Raw genomic sequence first — 23,541 nt, forward strand, 5'->3', positions numbered from 1 at the left:
AATATTTATTGAAGAATGTCTAAGGCATATAATGATATTTACATAATTATGTCCAGAGTTCAAGTCAAAGAAACCAGAAATATCCTTGGGAAATAAGAGCATGAATGCATATAATGAATAGTAATTAAGAAGTAGATAATTAAAAACATGATGAGACATTGTGTTAAGATACTTACTTTTAAATTGTAATAATTGGAATCCATTTAGACTTATTTGAATATAGAACATAGTTGGGGAAGCTAAAAATTTAACAAATATGAGATGTCAGGTTCTTGTATATATATTTTAAGTATTTGTTATCCAAAAGTAACTTGTTCCTGAAGTCTAAATGCTTAAGCATTTAAGTACTTTACAGAGGTTATTTAATCTAGTGGAACATATTGACTTTAATTGTATAGCAGTCAGGACTTATTCATAGTTAACATCAGGCAAAGACCAGAGTCCTTAAAATATCCTTTTTTTCATGTTTGCTTACATTTTTATCTTCCCAATAATCTGCTAATAATCTCTCAAATATTATATAATAGGTATCATACAGTGAGATTTTGCTTCATGAGCATATCCGTAATGCTTGCTGTCCTTTATTCTATCAAATATAGATTTTTGTTATTCATCTAGATTAATCTTTGACCACAAGGCAACAGACTTTTAAAATATACTTATCCACTCCTTGAAGAAAAGAGCATCCAATGCATGAGTAATATCCAGATTTATCTTATTGTAATGGAAAAAAAAACACTATGCGCTTCCCACTGAGATGTTGAGGGTTCAGTTCCAGACCACCACAATAAAGCAAATACTGCAATAAAGCCAGTCAAATACAATTTTTGGTTTCACGGTGCATATAAATGCTATGTTTACATTATATTGTAATCTGCTAAGTGTGCAACTACACATATCTGAAAAAAAAACAATGTACATACTTTAATTAAATAATACTTTATGGCTACAAAATGCTAACCACCATCTGAGATTTCAGCAAGCTATAATCTTTATGCTGGTGGAGGGTCTTGCGTCAATGTTGATGGCTGCTAACTGATCAGGGAGATGGTTGCTGAAAGTTGGTGTGTCTGTGGCTAGTTCTTAAAGTAAGACATTCATGAAGTTGTTGCCTGGGTCCATTCTTCCTTTCATGAATAATTTCTCTATAGCATGCAACACCATTTGATAACATTTTATCCACAGAACTTCGTTCAAAATTGGAGTCAATCCTATGAAACCCTGTTGCTGCTTTTTCATCTAAGTTTAGTAATATTCTAAATCCTTTTTGTTGTTACTTAATCTTCACAGCATCTTCACCAGGAGAATATTTCCTCTCAAGAAACTACTTGCTCACTCATAACAAGAAAATCCTCATCAGTTAAAATGTTATCATGAGATTGTAGCAATTCAGTCATATCTTTAGGCTTCACTTCTAGTTCTAGTTCTCTTGCTAGTTCCACCACATCTGTAGTTACTTCCTACAGTGAAGTGTTGAATGCTTCAAAGTCATCCAGAAGGATTGGAATCAACTTCTTCCAAACTCCTGTTAATGTTAATATATTGATCTTTCTACAAGTCAAAAATGTTATTAATGTCATCTAGAATAGTGAACCCCTTCCAGAAGGATTTTGATGGACTTTGCCCAGATCCAGCAGAGGACTTACTTTCTATAGCAGCTATAGCCTTATGAAATATATTTCTTAAATAATAAGACTTGAAAGCCAAAATTACTTCTTGATCCATGGGCTGCAGAATGGATGTTGCATTAGCAAGCAAGAACCATTGATCTCATTGCACACCTCCACAGAGCTCTTTGGTGACCACCAGGTACCCTGTCAATGAGCAGTGAGATTTTGAAAGATATTTTTTTTTTTTTTTCTGAGCAGTAGGTTTCAACAGTGGGGTAAAATATTCAATGAAACATATTGTAAACACATGTGTTGTTATTCAGGCTTTGTCGTTCCATTTATACAAAACAGACAGAGTAGATTTAGCATATTTTTAAGGGCCCAAGGAATTTTGGAATGTAAATCAGCAGGCTGGAACTTCAAGTCATCAGCTACATTAGCACCTAACATGACAGTCAGCTTGTCTTTTGAAGGTTTTAAGCCAGTCATTGACTTCTGCTTTCTAGCCACAAAAAACCTAGATGACATCTTCTTGCTAAAAGACTGTTTGGTCTACATAAAAAAATCTGTTATTTAGTGTAGCCGCCTTCATTATTCATTAATTATCTTAGCCAGATCTTCTGGATTTGGTGCAGCTTCTACTTCAGCACTTGGTGTTTCACCTTTTACTTTAATATTCTGGAGATGTTGTTTTTTCCTCAAACCTAATGAACCAGGCTTTGCTAGGTTTAGACTTTTCTTCTACAGCTTCCTCACCTCCTTCAGCCTTTGGTCCTTTCTCTGGGTTAGGCTTGAACTTAAGGGAATGTTGGAGCTGGTTTGATCTTCTCTCTAGTCCACTAAAACCTTCCCCTATCAACATTAAGACTGTTTTGCTTTTTAATCATCTGTGTGTACACTGGAGTAGCACTTTTACTTTCCTTCAGGAAGTTTCCCTTTGCATTCACAACTTGACTAACTGTTGCAAGAGCTTTTGGTTTGTCTCAGTTTTCAGCATGCCGAAAGCTTTCTGATAAGCTTACTCAGTTTTAGCTTTTGATTTAAAGTAAGAGACGTGCAACTCTTCCTTTCACTTGAGTACTTAGAGGCCATTGCAGGGTTATTCATTGGCCTAACTTTAATATTGTTGTGTCTCAAGGAATAGGGAGGCCCAAGGAAAGGGAGAGACAAGGGAGAATGGCTGGCTGGTATAATAGTCAGAACACATACAACATTTATCAGTTAAGTTTGCCATCTTATATGGATGTAGCTTGTGGTGCCCCAAGATAATTACAATAGTAACTTCAGAGATCACTGATCACAGATAAACATAACAAACATAATAATAATGAAAAAGTTTGAAGTATTATGAGAATTACAAAAGTGTGACACAGGGAAACATAGTGAGTAAATATTGTTAGAAAATTGGTATTGATAGTTTTGCTTGACACAGAATAGCCACAAAACTTCACTTTGTAAAAAAAAAAAAAAAAAAAACATAACATCAGTGAAGCACAGTGAAGCAAAGTACAATAATATGAGAGATATATGCAATTTTTCTTTATGGGAATGTATTGATTTTAGGGATGATATTTATGACTTACCAGGTTCTGAGGGAAAAGAACTGTAAATATGTGAATCAGAAGATTGAGGTCCTACAAATTAAAAGATTGAAATGGCTAGATTTTTTTTTGGCACACTGAGTTATGCTTAGAATAAAAGTCTTTTTTCCATTGATTAGAATATTATACAGAACTTAAATGTTATTTTGCACACACATATATAGATGCACTTTTTATTTTTTTAAGTGTTTATTTAATTTTGAGAGAGAGAGAGGAAGAGAGAGACAGACACAGTGAGAGTAGGGGAGGGACAGAGAGGGAGACACATAATCTGAGGCAGGCTTCAGGCTCCAAATTATCAGCACAGAGCCTGATGTGGGGCTTGAACTCAAGTGCTGTGAGATCATGCCCTGAGCCAAAGTCAGGCACTTAACTGACTGAGCCACCTAAGCACCCTTACATGTACTTTTATAATAAGACTTGAAAAGTCCATGAAGATATATGTCATGGTTGTAGACAGACAGAGATAGACAGACAGACAGACAGATAGATAGATAGATAGATAGATAGATAGATACATAGATACATAGATAGATACATAGACAGATACATAGATAGATACATAGATACATAGAGAGCCTAAGAGAGACATATGAAGATAAAGTTCATTATAAAATATGTATTTTCACCAGTACCTACTTTGTGTGTGTCTATGTTAAAAATACATATAATGAATATTGAAATGAATTCTGGCTTTTGGATATGCCAAGATTTGCTGTGCTTTCTCTGAATTAGATTACACCTTAAACATGTTAATTATGGTGCAGTTGAAATTTGAAGGTATCAAATGAAAGAAATACTCTTTAATTCCCTATCAAAGTTGATACCCAAACAAAATTTGATAATTGGCTATGTAATCTCCCATCCTCCATTGAAGGAAATTGTCTTTCATCATCAACCCTTTTAGACTTCTCAAGGAGCATTTCTCCTATGTGACTGTAGGCACACGATGATAAAGATATTTCCTGAGGCTTTGTATTGGCCTTATGAACAGGTTGGCCAAGTAGAACTAGGGCTGACCACCCCCAAAACTGAGGAAGTATTTTTAATCCTCCCCCCCCCCACTTACTTAAAAACATTTTATAGGACAGCATGTTACCCATGTTAAAATTTATGTGTAAAGTTTTGGTAAGATTTCTGTTGATATATTCCTTGGATAGTAAAGTGACACACTTTTTCCCTAAAACTGTCCAACCAAACAGCAAAATGGAAGATCACTTCAGCAAAGTGATTATTAAACAAAGGAACTTTAAACCACAGGATGGCATGGGTAGTTCATTCTCCTTCATGGCAACTCTGGAGCTGTCTTTTTGGGAAGGTTGCTGCATCTTAAGAGCACATGTTAAGAATGAGGTCACAACTCACCTAAAACACATATTTCCTGAAAAACAGACAGGCACCAGGATGTGCAGGCTTCATGGAATTTTTCCAAGTTCTGTTACCATGGGGTCTCTTAAAATTAACAATCTTCTGAAAATGTCAGAAAAATATGTAGGCCATGTTTGAGGTCAAAAGAAATAGAAATATCACAATGATATAATCTCTTGTACTGACATTTGAAAACAATAACAAGTATAGGTGAGGGTATGGGAAAAAAGTAAGGCTAGGGGCTTAAATTTTGACATTACATTTGGAGAGAAATTTGCCTAAGTGCATCAAAAGTTCTAAAAATAAATTCTTTTGTGAAATCTTACTTTTACTCATTAAGTTCTTTTCTTCCTCCTCACCCCCCCCAACCCTTCATCATAAAACAAGTGACCAAAAATTACCTACAGAATTGTTAACTGCAACTTTTAATTTTACCTATTACCTACTTTTGGACTTTTGGGTAGTTCTCAATTTGTAAAACATTAAAAAATGGAAAATGCATATAATAAATGCATTGCATGGCCTTATTAAATTAATTATATAGAATTAGATTTACTAATATGAAGGTTTATCACAAAATATATTTTTTTTTCATTTATTTGAGAGAGAGAGAGAGAGAGAACAAGCAGATGAAGGGCAGTGATAGAAAGGGACATAGAACCCCAGGCAGGCTCTACAGTGTCAGTGCAGAGCCTGATGCAGGTCTCCAGTTCATGAACCTTGAGATCATGACCTTAGCAGAAGTCAAGGGTCAGATGCTTAACTGACTGAGCCACCCAGGCGTCCTATCACAAAACAAGAAAGCAATATACAGAGCAATATTTTGAACATTTAAAAAATCCAACAATTTATATGTATTTTCCCTACATAGAAAAGTTGACAGGAATATTTTTAAAAGTAGTACCAGTTACTGTCTGTGAGTGGTGAACTTGAGAAGACTTGAGTTTTGTCTCTTTGTTATCTTCCATTTTTTAATGTTTTACTTAAATATAACTCATGCAATTATAATATCACCAAAATTTGAACTACAGAAAATAACAGTCTAATACATAATCATATAATATGATTTAAATACATGTTTTGTTAAAGTATAGTGTTTCTCAGTATTTCTTAATTGGAGGGAAATGTGAGAACGTGTATGCATTTATATCTCTTCCTGAAAACATTATGAGGCATGATTTATATTCCTTTAGGCCCCCACGGCTACCTTTTCTAATTTCCTATTAACATTAAAATGTTACATTAGACCTTTTCTTTTGATAGAGTAATAATTACTTTCATAAGGATTCATTTAAATTCTCATGACATGTGTCTTCTGCAGAGAAGTACTTAATTATCTCTGTTACTTATAGTTATGTTTAGGAAACCCATTGAACTTTCATTCATAATTCACAATTATCCAAATAACATAAGCCCACCTAGCTGGGACCTCTGTCCTCTACCACATTAACTAATAAAGATACTCTTCTCATTTGATAGTTTGGGGTTTAGATATATATCTACAAAAGGGTAGCCATTCTATGAAAAGGACTATCTCACCATATGTTAATTCCCCCCATAGAGGACTTTCATACATTTTAAGTATTTGTTTGATCATGGAGATAAAATACAAGAGCTGGAAAGTTCATTTGTTCCATGCTTTTGATTTTGGAGAATACTGAAAAAGAAAATTCTTGACAATATCCAACCTCCTTTGTTCTTAATATTCAATCTTTTTATCTGTGGTATATCTTCATGATTGCCTCTATCCCATAAATGCCTTCTTTTTATTTTTTGTTCACAAAGCTACAAATAAATGATAAACAAAGGTTCATTCTTTCTAGGGATAGTCGCTATCTTTATAGATCTGAGACTCAAACACATGGAATTTTAGATATCAGCCAGAACTTGAGAAAGGTTTCAGAAGAAGGAAGCACTGAGGCCTGTTTTGGAAGTGCATGTTTGGTGCAAAGTCTCAGCATTTTAAAAGAGGGTGAATACCAATGGTATATATGATTTCCAGGTAGGTTCTTAGTGCAGCATCTGTAGAACCTGCAATGTATATGTGTGGGATGTTTGGGGTTGTTGCAATGACTGAAGGCACTGCTAGCATTTAATCTCTAGAAGTCAGTGATGCTAAATATACTCACAGTGCAAATCTTGCTGCTCTCAAAATGCCAGTAATCTCCAAACTGAGAAAGAAACTCATTTAGTGGTTATGAGAGCAGCTTTGTGTCAGTCAGATGAGTAGTTGTGTTCTTATCCTGCTGCTTTCTAATTGAGTAATATTAAGAAAGTCTTTCAGCTTTCTAAACAGTCTCATATCTGATTTGTTGAACACAAATAAGTTTGTTTTGAGTATTAAATATAATTGTTTAATTTAGGATGTAGTAGTGTACATTCAATGACTATTACCATTTATAGTATTATCATCTCCTCCACAAGAAAGTCTTTTAAAAAATGTAGCAACTGATATAACAAAAAGTAAGGGGTGCCTGGCTGGTTTAGTTGGTTAAGCATCCGACTTTGGTTCAGGTCATGATTTCATAGTTTGTGGGTTTGAGCCCCACATCAGGCTCTGGGCTGACAGCTCAGAGCCTGGAGCCTACTTCAGATTCTTTTCTCCCTGTCTCTCTGTCCCTCCTCCATTTGTGCTCTGTCTCTATTTCTCAAAAATGAATAATCATTAATCTTTTTTTAAAAAATAACAAAAGATAAGATGACTTACTTCATGAAGAACATATTAAAATATTGACTGCATTCAAGTCAAACAATGTGAATATTCAACCTATTTTCCAGGCTATCTTTGACACATATATTTCAGCCTTAGGGATCACTTGGTGTTCCAGTAATATGCCATGTTTCCCTTATGTGATCTACCTCTTGTTTGGAATGCCATCCCCAACTAATTAGGTTGGCAATCTCACTTTTTTATATTAAAACAATTTTAAAACTACCTTTTTTGGGGAAAGTTCCTCGATACTTGTATCAGTTGCTTCTGATTGGTAGTGAAATTACTCAACATGCCATGACCAACTAATAAGGATATTTGTTGCATAACATAACATGATGTGTAGAGGGACGTGAGATGGGGTACAGAGGCACCTCAGAGTAGTTCAACAGTATCTTCTAAATCCTAGTGATGAACGTCTTTCCAGTATTGCCACCCTCACTGTGTTGGCCTTTGTCCTCAAGGTGATTTTCTCGTGCTCTGATTATGGCTGTGGCTGCTCCAGATTTGAAATGCTGACAAGTTAAAGCAATGCAGGAGAACTCCTCCTCTCCTCCCTTCAGGTCTTATTATTATTATTATTAGAAAGAAAATTGTTTCCCAGGAAAGTCTCAGCAGATTCTCTAGCTCAGTTGTCACTGATGAACAGTGGGGCATGTGTCCGTGTTCTGGCTGCAAGGGAGCCTGGGAAAGCAAGCAAATAATTTTCTCTGCCTCTGCAGTGGGATGTCTGATTTTTCAAAAGTGGTAAAGGTAGCTGTTGGGTAGGTCACAAAAAGGTTTTCTGCATGTCTTCTTTGTATCTCTGCTACCCCCAACTCTCAACTGTCCACAGCACAAGATCCTCCATTGGCAGTGCTTTTCCAATACCCCACACTCCTATGTTAACACTTTTTTTCATATTACTGTAAATATTTCTATTTTTGCCTCCCCCTCAGCAACTTATGGGTAGAAATCCTGTTGTCTTCATTATTATATTTTCAGTTCCTATTTTGGTTCACCATAAATGAGTACTAATTAAATGAGTAAGTTTAACGTCTTTTAAAATAGGAAACAAGAAATTATCGTTGAGAAATATATTTTAAAATCAAAGTTGGAACTTGTGATAAGTGAAATTTTAGTCTTTGAAGAGCCTTTAATGGTTAAAACACAGCATAACAGATAGGAGATATTGCATCATCCCTGAAAGAGCCAAAGCCTAACCATCTGCTTCATATCTCACTAAGCCTAGAGATGAGAAAAAAGATGTGAATTTTGGTACCCCCTGGGAGATTGGAAGAGGATCACACAGGATTTAGAGAATAGAACTTGCAATGAAATGTCAATAATTTAGGCTTTTTCTTTTACATTTACGAAGGAGACCTGTCAAAATTTTCCCCTTCCTTAACAATGTAGTGTATGAAATAACTCTGCAGATTCATTTCAGAAGGCTTTTGAGAAAGGGCAGGTTAGAAGGAAATAGAACATTTCTTCTGAAATTTCAGAAAAGAACACAGAATTGCAAAGCTTTAGTTCAATGATAATAAAAAATTTGAGTCGACCATGTTGAATATCAGTTTTATTTCACTGAAAAATACATCCTTTGTCTCTTGCTAAATAAAATACTGTGTTTTTACTTTGGCTTTTTTTTGTTTGTTTGTTTTTCCTTGATAAAAAAGAGGTTCCAAACATGTCTACTCTGAGAGTGTTACACTTTTCCATATCTCTTTCTGAAGAAAAGCAGAACAACACAACAACAATAACAACGAGGCTAGGAATGTTTAAATGATCAAGGGAAAAATAAAACAAAAACAAAACAAAAAAAAACAACTTTCTCTCTGAAAATTAAATGTCAAATTGAATTTGAAATGTTCACAGAGATACTTTCATTATGATAGAAATGATAAATGAGCAAAGCTTCTTCTGAAGATAATGTACTTCTTTAAACTTTCAGTTTTGTCCTGGTTTTTTATAAGGTGCTTCATAAATACAAATTGGCATTTGCAGCACCAAAACCACTTGGTGTTTAATAAGGCATAGGGTGATTGCAATTTTGGTAGCCAACAGAAAGCATAAAAATATACAATTTAATTACAATTTTCTCATAATAGAAATATATTACATTTTTGCACTTTCTCATATCATGAGAATAAAAACATGTGTACACACACACTTCCTAATTCATATATTTCCATGAGATGCAATTTACCTGAGCATTTATAATATATTTTTCATAAAGTCTTGCCATGTGTTTCTAGTTATTATTGCTGGCCTTAGTCCTGTCATTTGACATAAAGGAGTAAAGGTATTTTACTTAAGCAGGTAGGGTTGAAGCAAACACAAAGCAACTTAGGAGAAAAAGGCCTTTAAAGTAATGGTAAAGTACATGACAGCTTGCCTACTCAGACTGGAAAAAAAATCATGTTTGGGCTGTGAGATGTAACTGGAGTCTAGTATTAGTTTCCTATTGCTATTGTAACAAATTTTTGCAACCTCAGTGCGTTAAAGTAACACAGTTTTGTTATCTTGCAGTTTGCAGTTATGGAGGTCAGAAGCCTAAATCGTGTCCTTAGGACTGAAAACGTATGCAGTCTCTAGGTGAAAATCTATTTACTTGACTTTTTCAGCTTCGAAAGGCTGCTCCACAGTGCTTGGCTCTTGGCATTTCATCAGATCATTCCAACTTTTGCTTCTGTTTTCACATCTCTCCTCTCTGACTTTCCTTTTTTAAAATCTCTAATGATTCAATCGGGGTCACCTGGATAATACAGGCTGGTCTCCATACCTCATGATCCTTAGCTTAATCACATCTGCCCAGTTCCTTTTTCTATGTAAGGCGACATTCACAGGTGTGGGACTTAGGAAGGATAAGACCATCGTTGGGATGCCATTATTCAGCCCACCAAAGTACTCTTATTCAAGCATTTGGTTAGTCTGTCTTAATCGGTCTTAGCTTCAGGATAGCAGAGTTCTAGGTGGAGTTGTATGCTAATTTTAAAATACAACAACATATGTTCATACTGTAAGAGTGTATGTACACATATGTCTGTAATTAGGGTAATTAAGTCTCTACATTTTCAATAAGGACTCAGCAGGACAATGGAAATTATTAAGAGTCATGATATTATTTAAAGCTAGATACTCTTGTCAAAAGTTCAAGAAAGAAAAATGAAGTTAAAACCAATGAATCACTGAAGTGGCAATTCGTAAAAGTTTATTGTGCACACACCAAGAAGGTAGTTTGCAAACTGGAAGTTGTATTCCATGTGGAATGAGGCTTAGAGGTATATTGTTATAAAGCAGCTTATATAGTGTGGAGGAAATGACTATTCATAGTGACTGTTTACAATATCAGGATTTTCTTAAATATAAGAAAATTGTTTAGTGGTTACCTCATATCCATTTTGGGGAACAATTTAAGTTTTGCTTAAATTTTCAGAGGCATAAGCAATAAGTGACTCAGGTCAAATTAGTCTCCTCTGACTTACGAAATAAGCTAAATTAAGCTTTGCTTATATGACTAAAGTAGTTCAGGGAATTTTCAAGTCTGGTCTCTTGTTTGATTTCAGCACACTTCATTACTCTAGCTCAACCGTGGGCAGATTTTTAAGATGGATTTAAGAAAGACAAATGATACAATGAATTATATAGTCTTATAGTGTATAATATGGTTTATTTTTAATCAACCAGGCATTTTGTGGAGGAGAACTAAGTCCTTGGTAAAATGAAACTGCCAGGTTTGACCATTTTTGACCTCTCTTTCCTCATACAAACCTTCTTAAAATAATCCAAATACATTTACCTATTTCTATTAAACAGAGACTTAAAATGGTGAGTTACATTTTATCTTACACTTACAATGATGGTATTTCTAAAAGAATTATATTAAAAAGATACCACTACCATTAACGTATTTGGCTAAGTTATCATTGCATAACCAGCTATTGTAAAAGTTTAATTTTCGATATAGTCTTTAAGAGACTCGGGAGGATAACATTGAATCTCTCTCAAGTTTGATTTTTAGTTTTCATGGCTGCTTTAATTTTATATGGTATAATCTTTAGTCTTCAGGTTATTTTATTTTAACCATGGGAGAACTTAGTTTTAATTTTGGTGATTAACTAAATAAAGCTATTTGTCATTTTGATCATAAAATATAAAACACAGTATTGCTTTGGCTTTTACCCCCACCCTTTATCCAAATAAAAAGTACAATTCTTTCAGAAAATGTGAGAATTTTCCATTAAAGTCACCTTATTGGGGCAGATATGAAGTCTTAAGACAGAACGTTCTGCCCCCCAGAAGCTTGTTACCAGTAGCTACAATACATAGAGTAAAATACAATAGGAGCTTTTTGGCAATTTGAATGGAGTTTTATGGAACTGGTGATGGAGGAAGAAGTTTGTTGGGAAAGTTTTGATTAAAGGAGTTAAAATGTCATTGACTTTAAGGAGAGACTAGAATTCTATTGTATGGGAAAGTGTATTCCAAACAAAACAATGAAACAGTAAAGACACAGAAAAGTATATATTTAGGGAAAGTGAGTAGAAGAACCTAGAGAACTAAAGTGTATGTTGGACCAAGAAATCACAGTCGAAGAAAGCATTGAAGAAGAAATTCCTTTGCCATATTATGAAAAACAAAACAAAACAAAACAAAACAATTCATATAGAATTCTGAAGGATTTTTTTTCTACATCTATATATATGCACATTTTTCTGGAGAAGAGCTAAATATAAAGAGAAATTATTTAAGATACTTCCTAATACTCAATAACTAACACTGCTCCTTTAATTTTACAGGAGCTTGATCAAACTTTGAAGTTGAGTTAGTAATACTAGTAATACAGTAAGAATTTCTATAAATCTCTATAAGAATTCTGTTCTCCTGGTAATGAAATCATTGCCTCTTATGTGAGAAGAAATGAAACGTAGCTATATTTCTCTTTTAGCAGTTATGGATGGTGTATTATTAACCCTTATATGACTGTCAGTGATGAGATATATAGATATACTAAATTCAGTAGATGTACAAAACACATATTTGTCATGTAAACTAAGTTCTGAAAATCTAAGTCACGGCCCTTCTCTGATGCTTAGCTAGTGCAGGAGGTTGTAGCAGTTCTTTAACTTAGCTGTGACCAATACCATACTCCTCAGGAATTTAGCTGTTGAATGGATACTACCTTTCCTTTTAACTTTATTTGTAATTAGTTATCAGAGTTCATCATTTATACTTCCTTTAAATGTCTCCATAGTGTCCTGTGTGCATTTGTTATTATCATTATTTTTTGGTAAACTAACATTCTCATTAGTACTTAAATAGCAAGTTGACTTCTAAGGGAAATGGCATAACATTATTATAAATTAATCATGTTGAAATATTCAAGGAGCTGGAGTCTACATAGTTTTTCAATAGATGCCTATTGGTGGATATTAGTTTTCATATTTGACTTTGATACTTCCTCTCTTTTTAAAAGATAAAAATAGTTATTTGTGACATTAAAATGAGAAAATATACATCAGATAAGTCTGTGACAACTCATATATCTAAAATCTTTCATTTAAGACTACTTATATACAACTTCCAAAAATGTTAGTATATTTTTTTTTCTTAAAATGAGCAATTAGATGCTTTCATATAAATGTAGCAAGATTATCATACTAAGCCAGGGTGAATCCAAACTTAGTAAACTCTATAGGCTATGGTTGTCCTAATCTCTTCATGTCCTTTGATTCTAAGAATCTATTACCATAAAGAGATAGACATAGTCCTAGCTTCGATCTTCTTCCTTAGGGATGTAAGTGAAACTGTCTGCACATTCTCTTAAGCTTCTTGTTTTAATTACAGTTCATAACAGTACCTTTCATGCAATAGGACAATATTTAACATAAGATTAGTTTGAATATCTCAGAAGTGTGGCATGAAGTATTTAAAAGGATAAGTGGCAAACATATATACATATATATATAAACACACACACAGCATATTTAGCTTCTGATTCAAGGAGGTCATTCCAGTGGATACCTTTTAAAATAATCACCTTGAAGTAGTGAAAATTCATTCATTTGAATCATATAATCAGTGGTTTTAAAAACCAGCCTTGAAATGGAATATCTGGTTGAAAAATAAATAGGTGAGTTGTAGGAAGCTATTATTAACTGCTACTGCCTAGAGAGAAAATAGAAACCTGTCCTCCAAATTGCAGCAGTGCAAATTGTCTTTCAAGGTTGGATCTTGCTTAGAAGCTGATAACACAGGCTCACTAGGTAAATCCCCATATGTCTATCTTACTCCTAATATGTATATATTTTGAATTAGGATGGATTTGAATACATATCTATACATGTGAATATGTATTGAGGGTGGTTTGTATATTTTCTCAAGGGATTTTCTTCTGAGTTTTTCTCGAGGGATTATTCTGTATCTGTGGTTCAACATAGGTGAATGTTTGGACATTAATACAAAATGAACAGAACACGATAACTGTCAACTGCATACTTTTCAGCCTTAGCTGGATCCTCATCACTGTTAGAAAGAAATCCTTTCACAGCTTTCTAGTTGAGTCCTGCTCCAGTTTCCCACAGCAGTTATCCTAAACTTTCACTTTTTCTAGTTCCATCCTTTACAAATTGTAAAAAATAATCTTGCTTTTCAGTTCTTTGTGAAAACATAACCAGGCAAGAAAGCAGCTTCCTACCAGCTAATGATTCATCTATTTCATATCTATTTCCTTTATCTTTTCATCCTTGGGGCAAGTGCTCATACTAGTCTTTAGGTTCTTATTCCAGTCCCTTGAGTTCTTAGGAAACTGTTCCACTTCCATATCATTGGGCTCCAGTCCCTCTTCCTTCAGTGGCATCTTTTCCTCAGCCTACACGTTTGTTCCTTCTTTTCAGAACTAATCATAATTAACATTGTCACAGTAACCCCCTTCCTCAATACAATTCTTGAAATTTCACATGGTTTTAGTGAAGTTCCTTTTCCTTCGCCCTTCTCCTTTTGTATCTCTGGCTAAACTTTCTGTCCCTTCCGTCCCCTTGCCTGATCTAATCTTATTTCTTTGCCCCTAGCCCTTTTCCCCCACCTCACTTAACTTTCATCTGTCTATTCCTACAGTTTTTTGCTGTTTTCTTATAGCTCAAGTTCTATTCTATGTTTCCAGTTTTGACTATTCTCCTAAATTTCAGACTTAAAATGCATTTCTGACTCATGCATATTTATTCTTGGATCTCCTACATGCACCTCATACTCATTATATTCCAAAAGCTGTTGAAAAGTTCTACATTCAGGGTCAAAGGTCTGAACTTAAGATTCTGACATTTAATGAGATGGTGAGCAGGATATTTGACTCCAGTTTCCTCATCAAACACTGTCTTGAAACTCCATTTCACCAATATATGTATCCATCAACTATTCCTTCTCATATGCATTATTGCAATAACATCCTAATTGATCTCCTTGTTTCCACCTTCACTTTAGTGAAGTTTATTCTCAACACAGCAGTCAGAATCATCCTTGAAAACAGTAAGTTAGCTTGTTTCTTTATTCAGAACCTTCCAACAGTTTCCCATCTTGACTTTTAGTAAAAAATAAAGCTTTCCTCTGTCACCCTCAACCCTATATGTACTGATTCCTTGACCCCCAGCCGTTTTCTACTCTTTTTCTCCAGTTATTCCTCAGTGTTCCTTAAATTTTACTAGGCGCCCTCCTGCCTCAGGTCCTTAGTATATGACCCTTACTGCATTACCTTTTATTCAAATGGATGTCACCCTTACCTTCATTTCAAATGTCACATTGTTTGTGATATATTCGCTGACCACATTATTTAAAATTGTACATCCATACCCCCAGTCCAATTCTTTTTTTATTTATTTATTTATTTATTTATTTCTAGGAGAGATAGAGAGAGACACAGCGTGAGCAGGGGAGGGTCAGAGAGAGAGAGGGAGATACAGACTCTGAAACAGGCTCCAGGCTCCGAGCTGGCAGTCAGCACAGAGCCCGATGCGGGGCTTGAACCCACGAACCGCGAGACCATGACCCAAGCGAAAGTCGGACGCCCAACCGACTAAGCCACCCAGGCGCCCCCCCAGCCTCCAATTCTTAATCCTCTTCTCTGTTTTATTTTTCTTTATAAGGTTTTATCTTCTAATATACTATACATGTAACTTATTTATTTTATTTTTGTTTCTATCCTGCCCCTATAATTTAAGCTTCATGATGGCAATGATTTCTGCTTAAAAAAGAAAAATAAAAAGGTATCCCCAGTACCTAGAGCATAGTAGAAACTCATCAGTGATTGTTGCCTAAGTAAATGAATGAAAAAATTAAGATTCAGGGAGGGGAGGTTGGGGAGGGGGAAGATGGAGGTACTTTTGAGGTAAAAAAAAAAAAAAAAAAAACACTGTAAAATACTTATTGTTCCCTCTATTAAACCTACTATTATTATCTCACTGCCCGCATGACCAGGGTCACGTGTACATTTCTTTTTTTATTTTATTTTAATATCCATATGTTTTATTTTGGTTCTGAGATTCCATCCAGTTAACTTTTGAGGCCATTCACTTGGAGATATATTTGAGCCTTTCAACCATTTGGTCACCAATTATTAACTCTTACCTCGCTTGGAGCAGACTTTCCATTTTAGTCCCCATTATTTCAGTCCAATCATCTGGAACTTTTCTCTAGACAATTGCAAGACTGTCCTGACAGATGACTTTGTAGCATATATTATCATAAATAGCCTTTCTTAAGTACTTTTGTATGATTTCAAATTATCTATGAAACATTTTCTATGATAATCAAAGCCCTTCATTACTGGCTCTGACCTATGTCTTGAGACACTATTTTCCAACACCATAAATAGTTCTTTATGGTCTTTTTTTAATTTCTTTATACTTTCAATGAGTACTTATTGATTATTTACTGAGTCAGGAATTATACAATGGCATTTAGCAAGGCACCATATCTTTTCCCTCATCCTCATAGCAATTTGTTATAGTTTAGGAGGAAAGAAGGAAGGAAACAGTCTAGTATTTCAAGATCATAAATCAAATGCAGAGTAGCTATATGTACAAAGAACACCCATTCTGAGTTTTCTGGAATAAATTTGGTTTATATCTGTTTCCCAGTGTAATTCTTAATAAGCCTTCCTTAAACTTCAGAACTCTCCCAGTTTGACGACAAATTATATGACCTCTTTTTCTTTTTTTAATGTTTTATTCATTTCTGAGAGAGAGAGAAAGAGAGAGAGAGAGGCAGCATGAGTAGGGGAGGGTTAGAGAGAGAGGGAGACACAGAATCTGAAGCAGGCTCCAGGCTCTGAGCTTTCTGTCAGTACAGAGTCCTATGCAGGGCTTGAACCCACGAACCGAACCGTGAGATCATGACCTGAGCCAAAGTCGGATGCATAACTGATTGAGCCACCCAGGCACCCCATGACCTCTTTTTCTTTAAGCAAACAAATTGAATTGTATTCCATGTTCTTTTCCTATTCAAAAATATGTGATAATATAAAGCAAATGTATATCCCCCTCCTCTAGCACTGGAACATACTTATACATATGGTGGGAAAAACAGTTTTATAACCTGAATGTCATTCCAATTTTAGCAATTTTTTCGTTTCAAATGGATTTTAATAATTAGTGCCTTACAATCAAAAAGAATGAAATCTTGCCATTTGCAACCATGTGAGTGGAGGTAGAGGGTATTATAATAAGTGAAATTAGTCAGTCAGAGAAAGACAAATATCATAGGACTTCACTCATATATGGAGTTTAAGATACAAAACAGATGAATATAGGGGAAGGGAAGCAAAATTAATATAAAAACAAGGAGGGGGACAAAACATCTGAGGCTCTTAAATACAGAGAACCAACTGAGGGTTGCTGAAGGTGTTGGGGGTGGGAAGATGGCCTAAATGGGCAAGGGGCATTAAAGAGGGCAGTTGTTGGGATGAGCAGTGGGTGATATACATAGGGATGAATCACTGGAATCTACTCCTGAAATCATTATTGCACTCAGCATCTGCTAACTAACTTGGATGTAAATAAATAAATTAATAAAATAAAATAAAATAAGTAAATGAATAAATACGTATAAAAAAAGAAAAATAATTAATGTCTTGAAATAATTTTACTCTACCCCTTNGAGATCATGACCTAAGCGAAAGTCAGACGCTTAACCGACTAAGCCACCCAGGCGCCCCTGAACCTTACCCTTTTTAAAAGTACAGCTCCGAACTGTTATTTGGTTTTGCCTTCATCTCTATCTATGATCTCTTCTTTTTGCAGTTATTTTCTGTATCATTTATTTGGCAACTTTTTGTATGCACTAAGTACCTTTTTCCTCCCAGATGCTGGCACAAGTAGTCTGCTGAATCCTTAAAGTCAAAGATCATGACTTCTACATTTTTGTAGCAACAGTTCTGGGGCCAAATGCAGAGTATGCTCAATGAAGTTAATTTAAAAAACCAAGTTATGGTAACAGTGGTACTAAGTGTGGTATTGATGGTAGATTTATTTAAAAAAAAAAATAGGGTAAGATAAAACAATAGGAATTTTCAGGAAATATCTATAGTTTGAGAATTGGAAAAAATTAATTATATACTAACATCCATTGTTTAAAGATGTATGTATGTTTGTATGTGTTTGTAATGTATATTTATTGAAAATTATGTGAAGATTGGGAGGGAGAGAAAGGAAAGATATATCATATTTTATCCAACCATCGCATGGAAAATGCACCATCATTTTGTATATTACTAGGGAAAAAAGTCAGTGAAATTATGGTCTAATGCTTTCATATCATTTAGAACTTTTATTTGATACAAATTGAAAGACTTACTTGTTGATATATTTTTAAAATTTTGAATCATTCCTGTATATAAATAACAAAAGTATAAATGATATCAAATGCATAAGATGTTCCTAACACTCTTTCACATTCAGAGGTTATCAATTGTAAGAAATGTTCCTATTTCTGACATTTAAAATATGCAAAAACATAAATATTGTATTGAATGGATTCACAGTGTATAAGTAAGTATTGCAAAAAACAAAACCAAAAAACAAAGCAAGAATGTAGTGAATTTACTAGGAATTGAGGAAAGACTGCAGATTCTAAATATTCTAAAGCCATGGAAGGATAATAATGTGATTTTGGATACAATCAATTGTAGAAACCCAAATTAGAGCAAAGCTTTATGGAAGTTTCTCCTGTGGCAGAAGCTGTCATCTGGGAAGTCGTAGCAAAAAAGAAACAAAAATATTATGACATTGGGTATTCAACTGACATGAAGCTCCAGTATCAGGATGAATGTTTAGGAACTGAATTCTTGGAGATAGAGTTTGAATACAATATTTAATTTACATTACTGATTTTTCTTTCTCTTAGAGCAGAGGAGGAAATTAAAAGTTCTATATTCAGGAACTTCTAGTTTGGATCAATATCTTCTATAAAATTCACTGGCTGTGATATCTATATGTCTTACCCAATATGACCAAACCTCTAATCATAAACATAAACAGAATTCTCAACTATTTTCAGAACAAAATGTGTAAGACCACAACATAGTCAATTCTATCAAAAATGTGTGCTTGAGCCAAGTGGCTAAAATTAAGATAAATAACTGATTTAGTTTTGCTGCTTAACAGAAAATGTGGATCACACTCATGTACCTTTTATGTATTGCTTTCCCACCTTTCATCTTTTTACTGCCCTTGTGTTCATGTTCAGATCATTCATATTTTATTTCGAAACATTTTCATTTTCAGATCAGCAGTTGTGTGATCCTGGTGAATTTCTTTGCCACGATCATGTGACTTGTGTCTCCCAGAGCTGGCTGTGTGATGGGGACCCTGACTGCCCTGATGATTCAGACGAATCTTTAGATACCTGTGAGTAGAAAGGTTCTTGTGCCATTCAGATTTACCTTACATGTGAAACTAAATGTCAGTTGTTTTCACGGATGACTGCTGTTCTAGTTGACTTTTTTCCCCTCCAAATAACCTAAGAAACTTGAAACTGTTTGTGTTTCCATTAAAATGACTATATGAATGAGAGCATAAACTGCAGTTTTGGAGTGTGCATTAATTTTTGAAGGGAAGAATATGAAAGGTTAATTATGTCAATGTGATTGTATTAGTAATAGAAAAAAATAAGTTGAGAGAGAAAAATCATTCAAAATATAGCACTTAAAGGGAATAAGACCCTCTCCAATAATTTATTTCACCCATTTTGAGACAGAAGAGCACAGAGAAAGAATAATAAAGTAACCAAGTTGAGCTTACATATTATTTCTATTAATATCTTGGGGCACTACACAAATTATTGACCATATTTTCTTTTGAAACAGAAAGACAGAAGTTATATTTATTCATCCCTACAGTGAGGATCTTTGCCTTTATACTATTAGATTCAGAAGCTACTCATACACATGGATCCTAATTGTAATAATACTGCTGCATCTAACTTGGGAGTCCACTGAGGGCTTTGCATGCATGAAAAATGCCCCTAAAGCAAAATTACAAATAACAGGATCACAGCGAAATCTGATATATATTTTATACCGACTATCATATAGCATATGAATAGTCCACTAAATTTTGCTATTGATATTTCTAGCACTTCTAGTTTAGTCTGTGCACCGCCCATCCCCTCCCCCCACGGCAACCAGGTGTGCCTGCTTATAAGTATGCTCAAAGCAACTACATAGTGCTGTTAGGTTGAAGTGAGGAAAAAAAATCCATCATCCTTAGTGCTTGATATTGTAAGAGATAACAATTACTGGTTCCATTTTCCATTTTTATTTACTTGTTTACAAGTCTTGCAGGCAGTGCCAATATAAGTTTTGATGAAAATCTTGCCATTAGAAAGCAGAGGCAATGCTTATTCATTTTCTTTATGTTTGCTAGTGTTTTTAAAGTTTCTCAGCATATGGGTTCTTGAATATTTACATTAATTGCTCTTTGAACAGATCACTGCTTCTATAGATTGTAGTTGTTTACTATATTTGTAATTTTCACTGGTTTAATTCTGAAAACCTTTACTAGACACTATAGCATAGTAAAGTTTCTCGGCATGATAAAACAAACCAAAAAAGTAGGTTAATGGGGAAAAAACACCCTCAAATGGATAAATAAATGTTGTAAAACCATACAAAAGAATATTACTTGGCAGTAAACAATAATGAAATACCCAGACATGCCACCTGGATTGACCTTGAACACATTATGCTTAAGAAAAGAAGCAACTTACAAAAGTCCAGATATTTTATGATTTCATTGATATGGAAGATCTCAAATAGGCAAATTCATAGACACGGAAAGTAGATGAGTGTTTCTCAAGGTCAGGTGGGGTGGAAGGCAATGAGGAATGATTGCTAATAAGTATGGGATCTCTTCCAAAGGTGAAAATGTTCTAAAATTTGATTGCAGTCATGGTTGCACAACACTATTTATACATTTAAAAACATTGACTTGTACATATTAAAATGGGTGAATTTTATGGTATGTGAATGATGTCATAATAAAGCTATTATAATAAAATGAAAAAAGAAAAAATCTCAATATTATGCTTATGAATACAGATGGCATAGTCATAAGAAAAGATAACAGTAATAAATGCATTGGCCATGAAATATATAAGTAGTGAGACCCTCCCCTACATAAGTACCATCTAGGAGTTGTCTCCTTGTTAGCTGCCAGGGCTGGTTGCCATGCTGGTTGCCAGGGCTGGTTGCCAAAGCTCAAGGAGTTAGCTCAAGCTAACTCCTTGAGCTTTGCTCCTGGAATCTTCTGTTCTGCCTTATTTATTCTGCAAAATTGCTGATGGGAAAAATGACAGAGACATGAGATAACTCTTTGGAATGCATATTCAGGAAGGCCATGTTGAAGGGGAAATTTCCATGGAACTGTGTACCTGGCACAACACAAAAGCAAATGAGAAGAAATGGAAGGAGAAACCATAAGGGCAAGAGTTTTCTTTATGCAGATGAAGAATAGAGAATAATGATGTTCTTTCTGTGCTAAAGAGGGAGTTCAATAAGAGACCCATACTGGAGAAGCTTTGTGGTATAGAGGAGTAGCAAGGACCTGTGTGGTCACAACTAAAGCCCCGAGAGTAAAGAGACCTTACAGTGAATGCCAAAGTGGATGGATGGCAAATATTCTTCTCCTCCTCCCATGCCCACTTTACACCTCTAGGAAAATAGCTGATGCCCATTAGAACCATACCAATGGACTAGACCTGAGTTTGTTCCCCAACATCTACCCTGATTGACTGGGCATTTGCTGTGAATAGTTTTTGTATATATCATAATGTTGCTAAATATTTGAATGTCCACCCTTCCCAGAAGGTAGACAGAACCACCTGGAGCTTGGGAAAAGGTAGGTCCTTCATTCACAGATATTAGGGATTTGAGGCATGAGGCCTTAAGTTAGAAATTACATGTGGTTAATTAAAAATAGACCATCTGCTTTCTTAAAATATTTTTAAAATGAAATTCATACCTACTCAAGATATTTTTGGCAGTACGTAGTTATTTTCTTCTCCAGTAAAATTTGATTAATTCTATTTAGAAGTGTTTCTTCATTTTGGCCATTCTTACTCTATCTTTTAACATCCAAACTACTGAATGTCCTTAAAGGAAATGCTAAAACTATCAGTGTAATTACATAACAAAAACAGAGAAATGGCTATTTTTCTACCTGGTACCTGATCTGGAAAACATTTTTGGATCTACATTGAATTAGCCTGTTCCAGATAAGTCAGTACCCATTGAAACAAGCAAGGGAAAAAGCTTTATGAAAAATATCAGACTTTTCAAATTTAAATTTCTCAATCCAGATGTTCACAATTACCATTTTTCCTAATCATAGTGCTTTGTAATGTGTTGTTTTATGACATTCATATGCAGTCATCACTGATCTACATAAAATAATCACATAATTTTATAATTATATGAATGCATATATTCAATGTGAAATATAAATACCAGAAACTGAAAATCTTGAAGGTGATTTTTAGAAGAGCTAATTTTGTGCTCACTGTATGGACAAAAGTGTGTTGTCATCTTTGATTTGAAGACAAAGTGTGTTGTATCTACAAAATATTAGATGAAAACAGCTGATGCTATACACTTATTTTTCCTAAATCCACTTAGCCTTTAAAATGATAAGAAGAGCAATATAGCATCAAATTTATAAGGATAATGGGAAATATCTGTAAGGACAACATTCTACAGGGAAAAAAAATGAGTATTTTTGAGGGAAAGAATGACTTGTGAAATGCCGATGATTGAAATGTTTTGAACATAAACGTACAGAAAAACAAGAAATTTTGAACTTAAATGAAATTTTGATATTTGGTGATCTGAGAGATTAACATGGATATGCATTCCTCTTCTGTGTGTGTTTAGGCCCAGGTTCTAGGAGCATTCTCTAGTATCCATGAGGTGAGAGTTAAGAGTTCACCAACAGTGAAAAAAAGACAAAAAACTCCCCTCACCCAAACTCCTCTGTGAGGTTGATTTACCACTAAGCTGATTGCATGTTGAGATGAGTTTTCTTAAATATGAAATTGAAGAAATTTATAATTTATATCCTTACATTGAATGTGAGAAATGATTCTTTAGCTTTCTATTAAAAACGAAACTCCTTATTTCTCCACATTATTTGAAGTAATTTTTCAAGTGTCTAAATGGCTAATCATCTTTAGGTCCTATGAAGCAATGAGAATAGAAAATCAGGAAAATCACCATCTTTCTACTCAGTGCTTTCAATCCAGTTTTTAGTCTAGTGTCGTGTGTGATGAGGATTTAAGTAAATGCTGGCAATGTTTATTTGTGGAATGAAAGCTTAGCACCACCTGTGGCAGGGAAGTCTTCTTGAAAGTCACTTTTATTCTGAAGTATTCAAAATTTAATTCCTTCTAGGACTTTCTGTTGAGTGCTTAATGATACTTCCTTTCCAACAATTAGCTTCAGCTGATGTATGATGTTTTCTGCCGATCTGATGTTAATGTACTTAAAACTAGATTCTTCCTTTTTAAGTCAGGAAGGTATTAGTTCTGTTTTGTTTTGGTTTTTTCCCTGCCCCTCTTCAGAAAATCATTTAGCATGTTCTTCAATTACATGGCATGCTTTGCATGTAATGACTCACTGGCCAACAAAGGAGAATAAAAATGGCCATGGGGTATCTTTGTGGCTCAGTGGGTTGAGCAACCAACTTCAGCTCCAATAATGGTCTTATGATTTGTAGTTCGAGCTCCA

General features: G+C 34.6%; 1 protein-coding gene across 1 annotated transcript in view; it reads left to right on the forward strand.

Moving 5' to 3' along the window:
• LRP1B (LDL receptor related protein 1B) overlaps window positions 1-23,541 on the forward strand; it is a 1,854,983-nt gene that overhangs the window by 325,535 nt on the left and 1,505,907 nt on the right. Inside the window, exon 2 of the mRNA XM_077767810.1 lies at window positions 19,046-19,168. Within this exon, the coding sequence (XP_077623936.1) occupies window positions 19,046-19,168 (123 nt within the window). The remainder of the gene's footprint in view (window positions 1-19,045; window positions 19,169-23,541) is intronic.

Source organism: Crocuta crocuta, unplaced genomic scaffold (assembly GCF_008692635.1).
Source record: "Crocuta crocuta isolate KB4526 unplaced genomic scaffold, BGI_CrCroc_1.0 scaffold154, whole genome shotgun sequence".
Classification (NCBI taxonomy): Eukaryota; Metazoa; Chordata; class Mammalia; order Carnivora; family Hyaenidae; genus Crocuta; species Crocuta crocuta.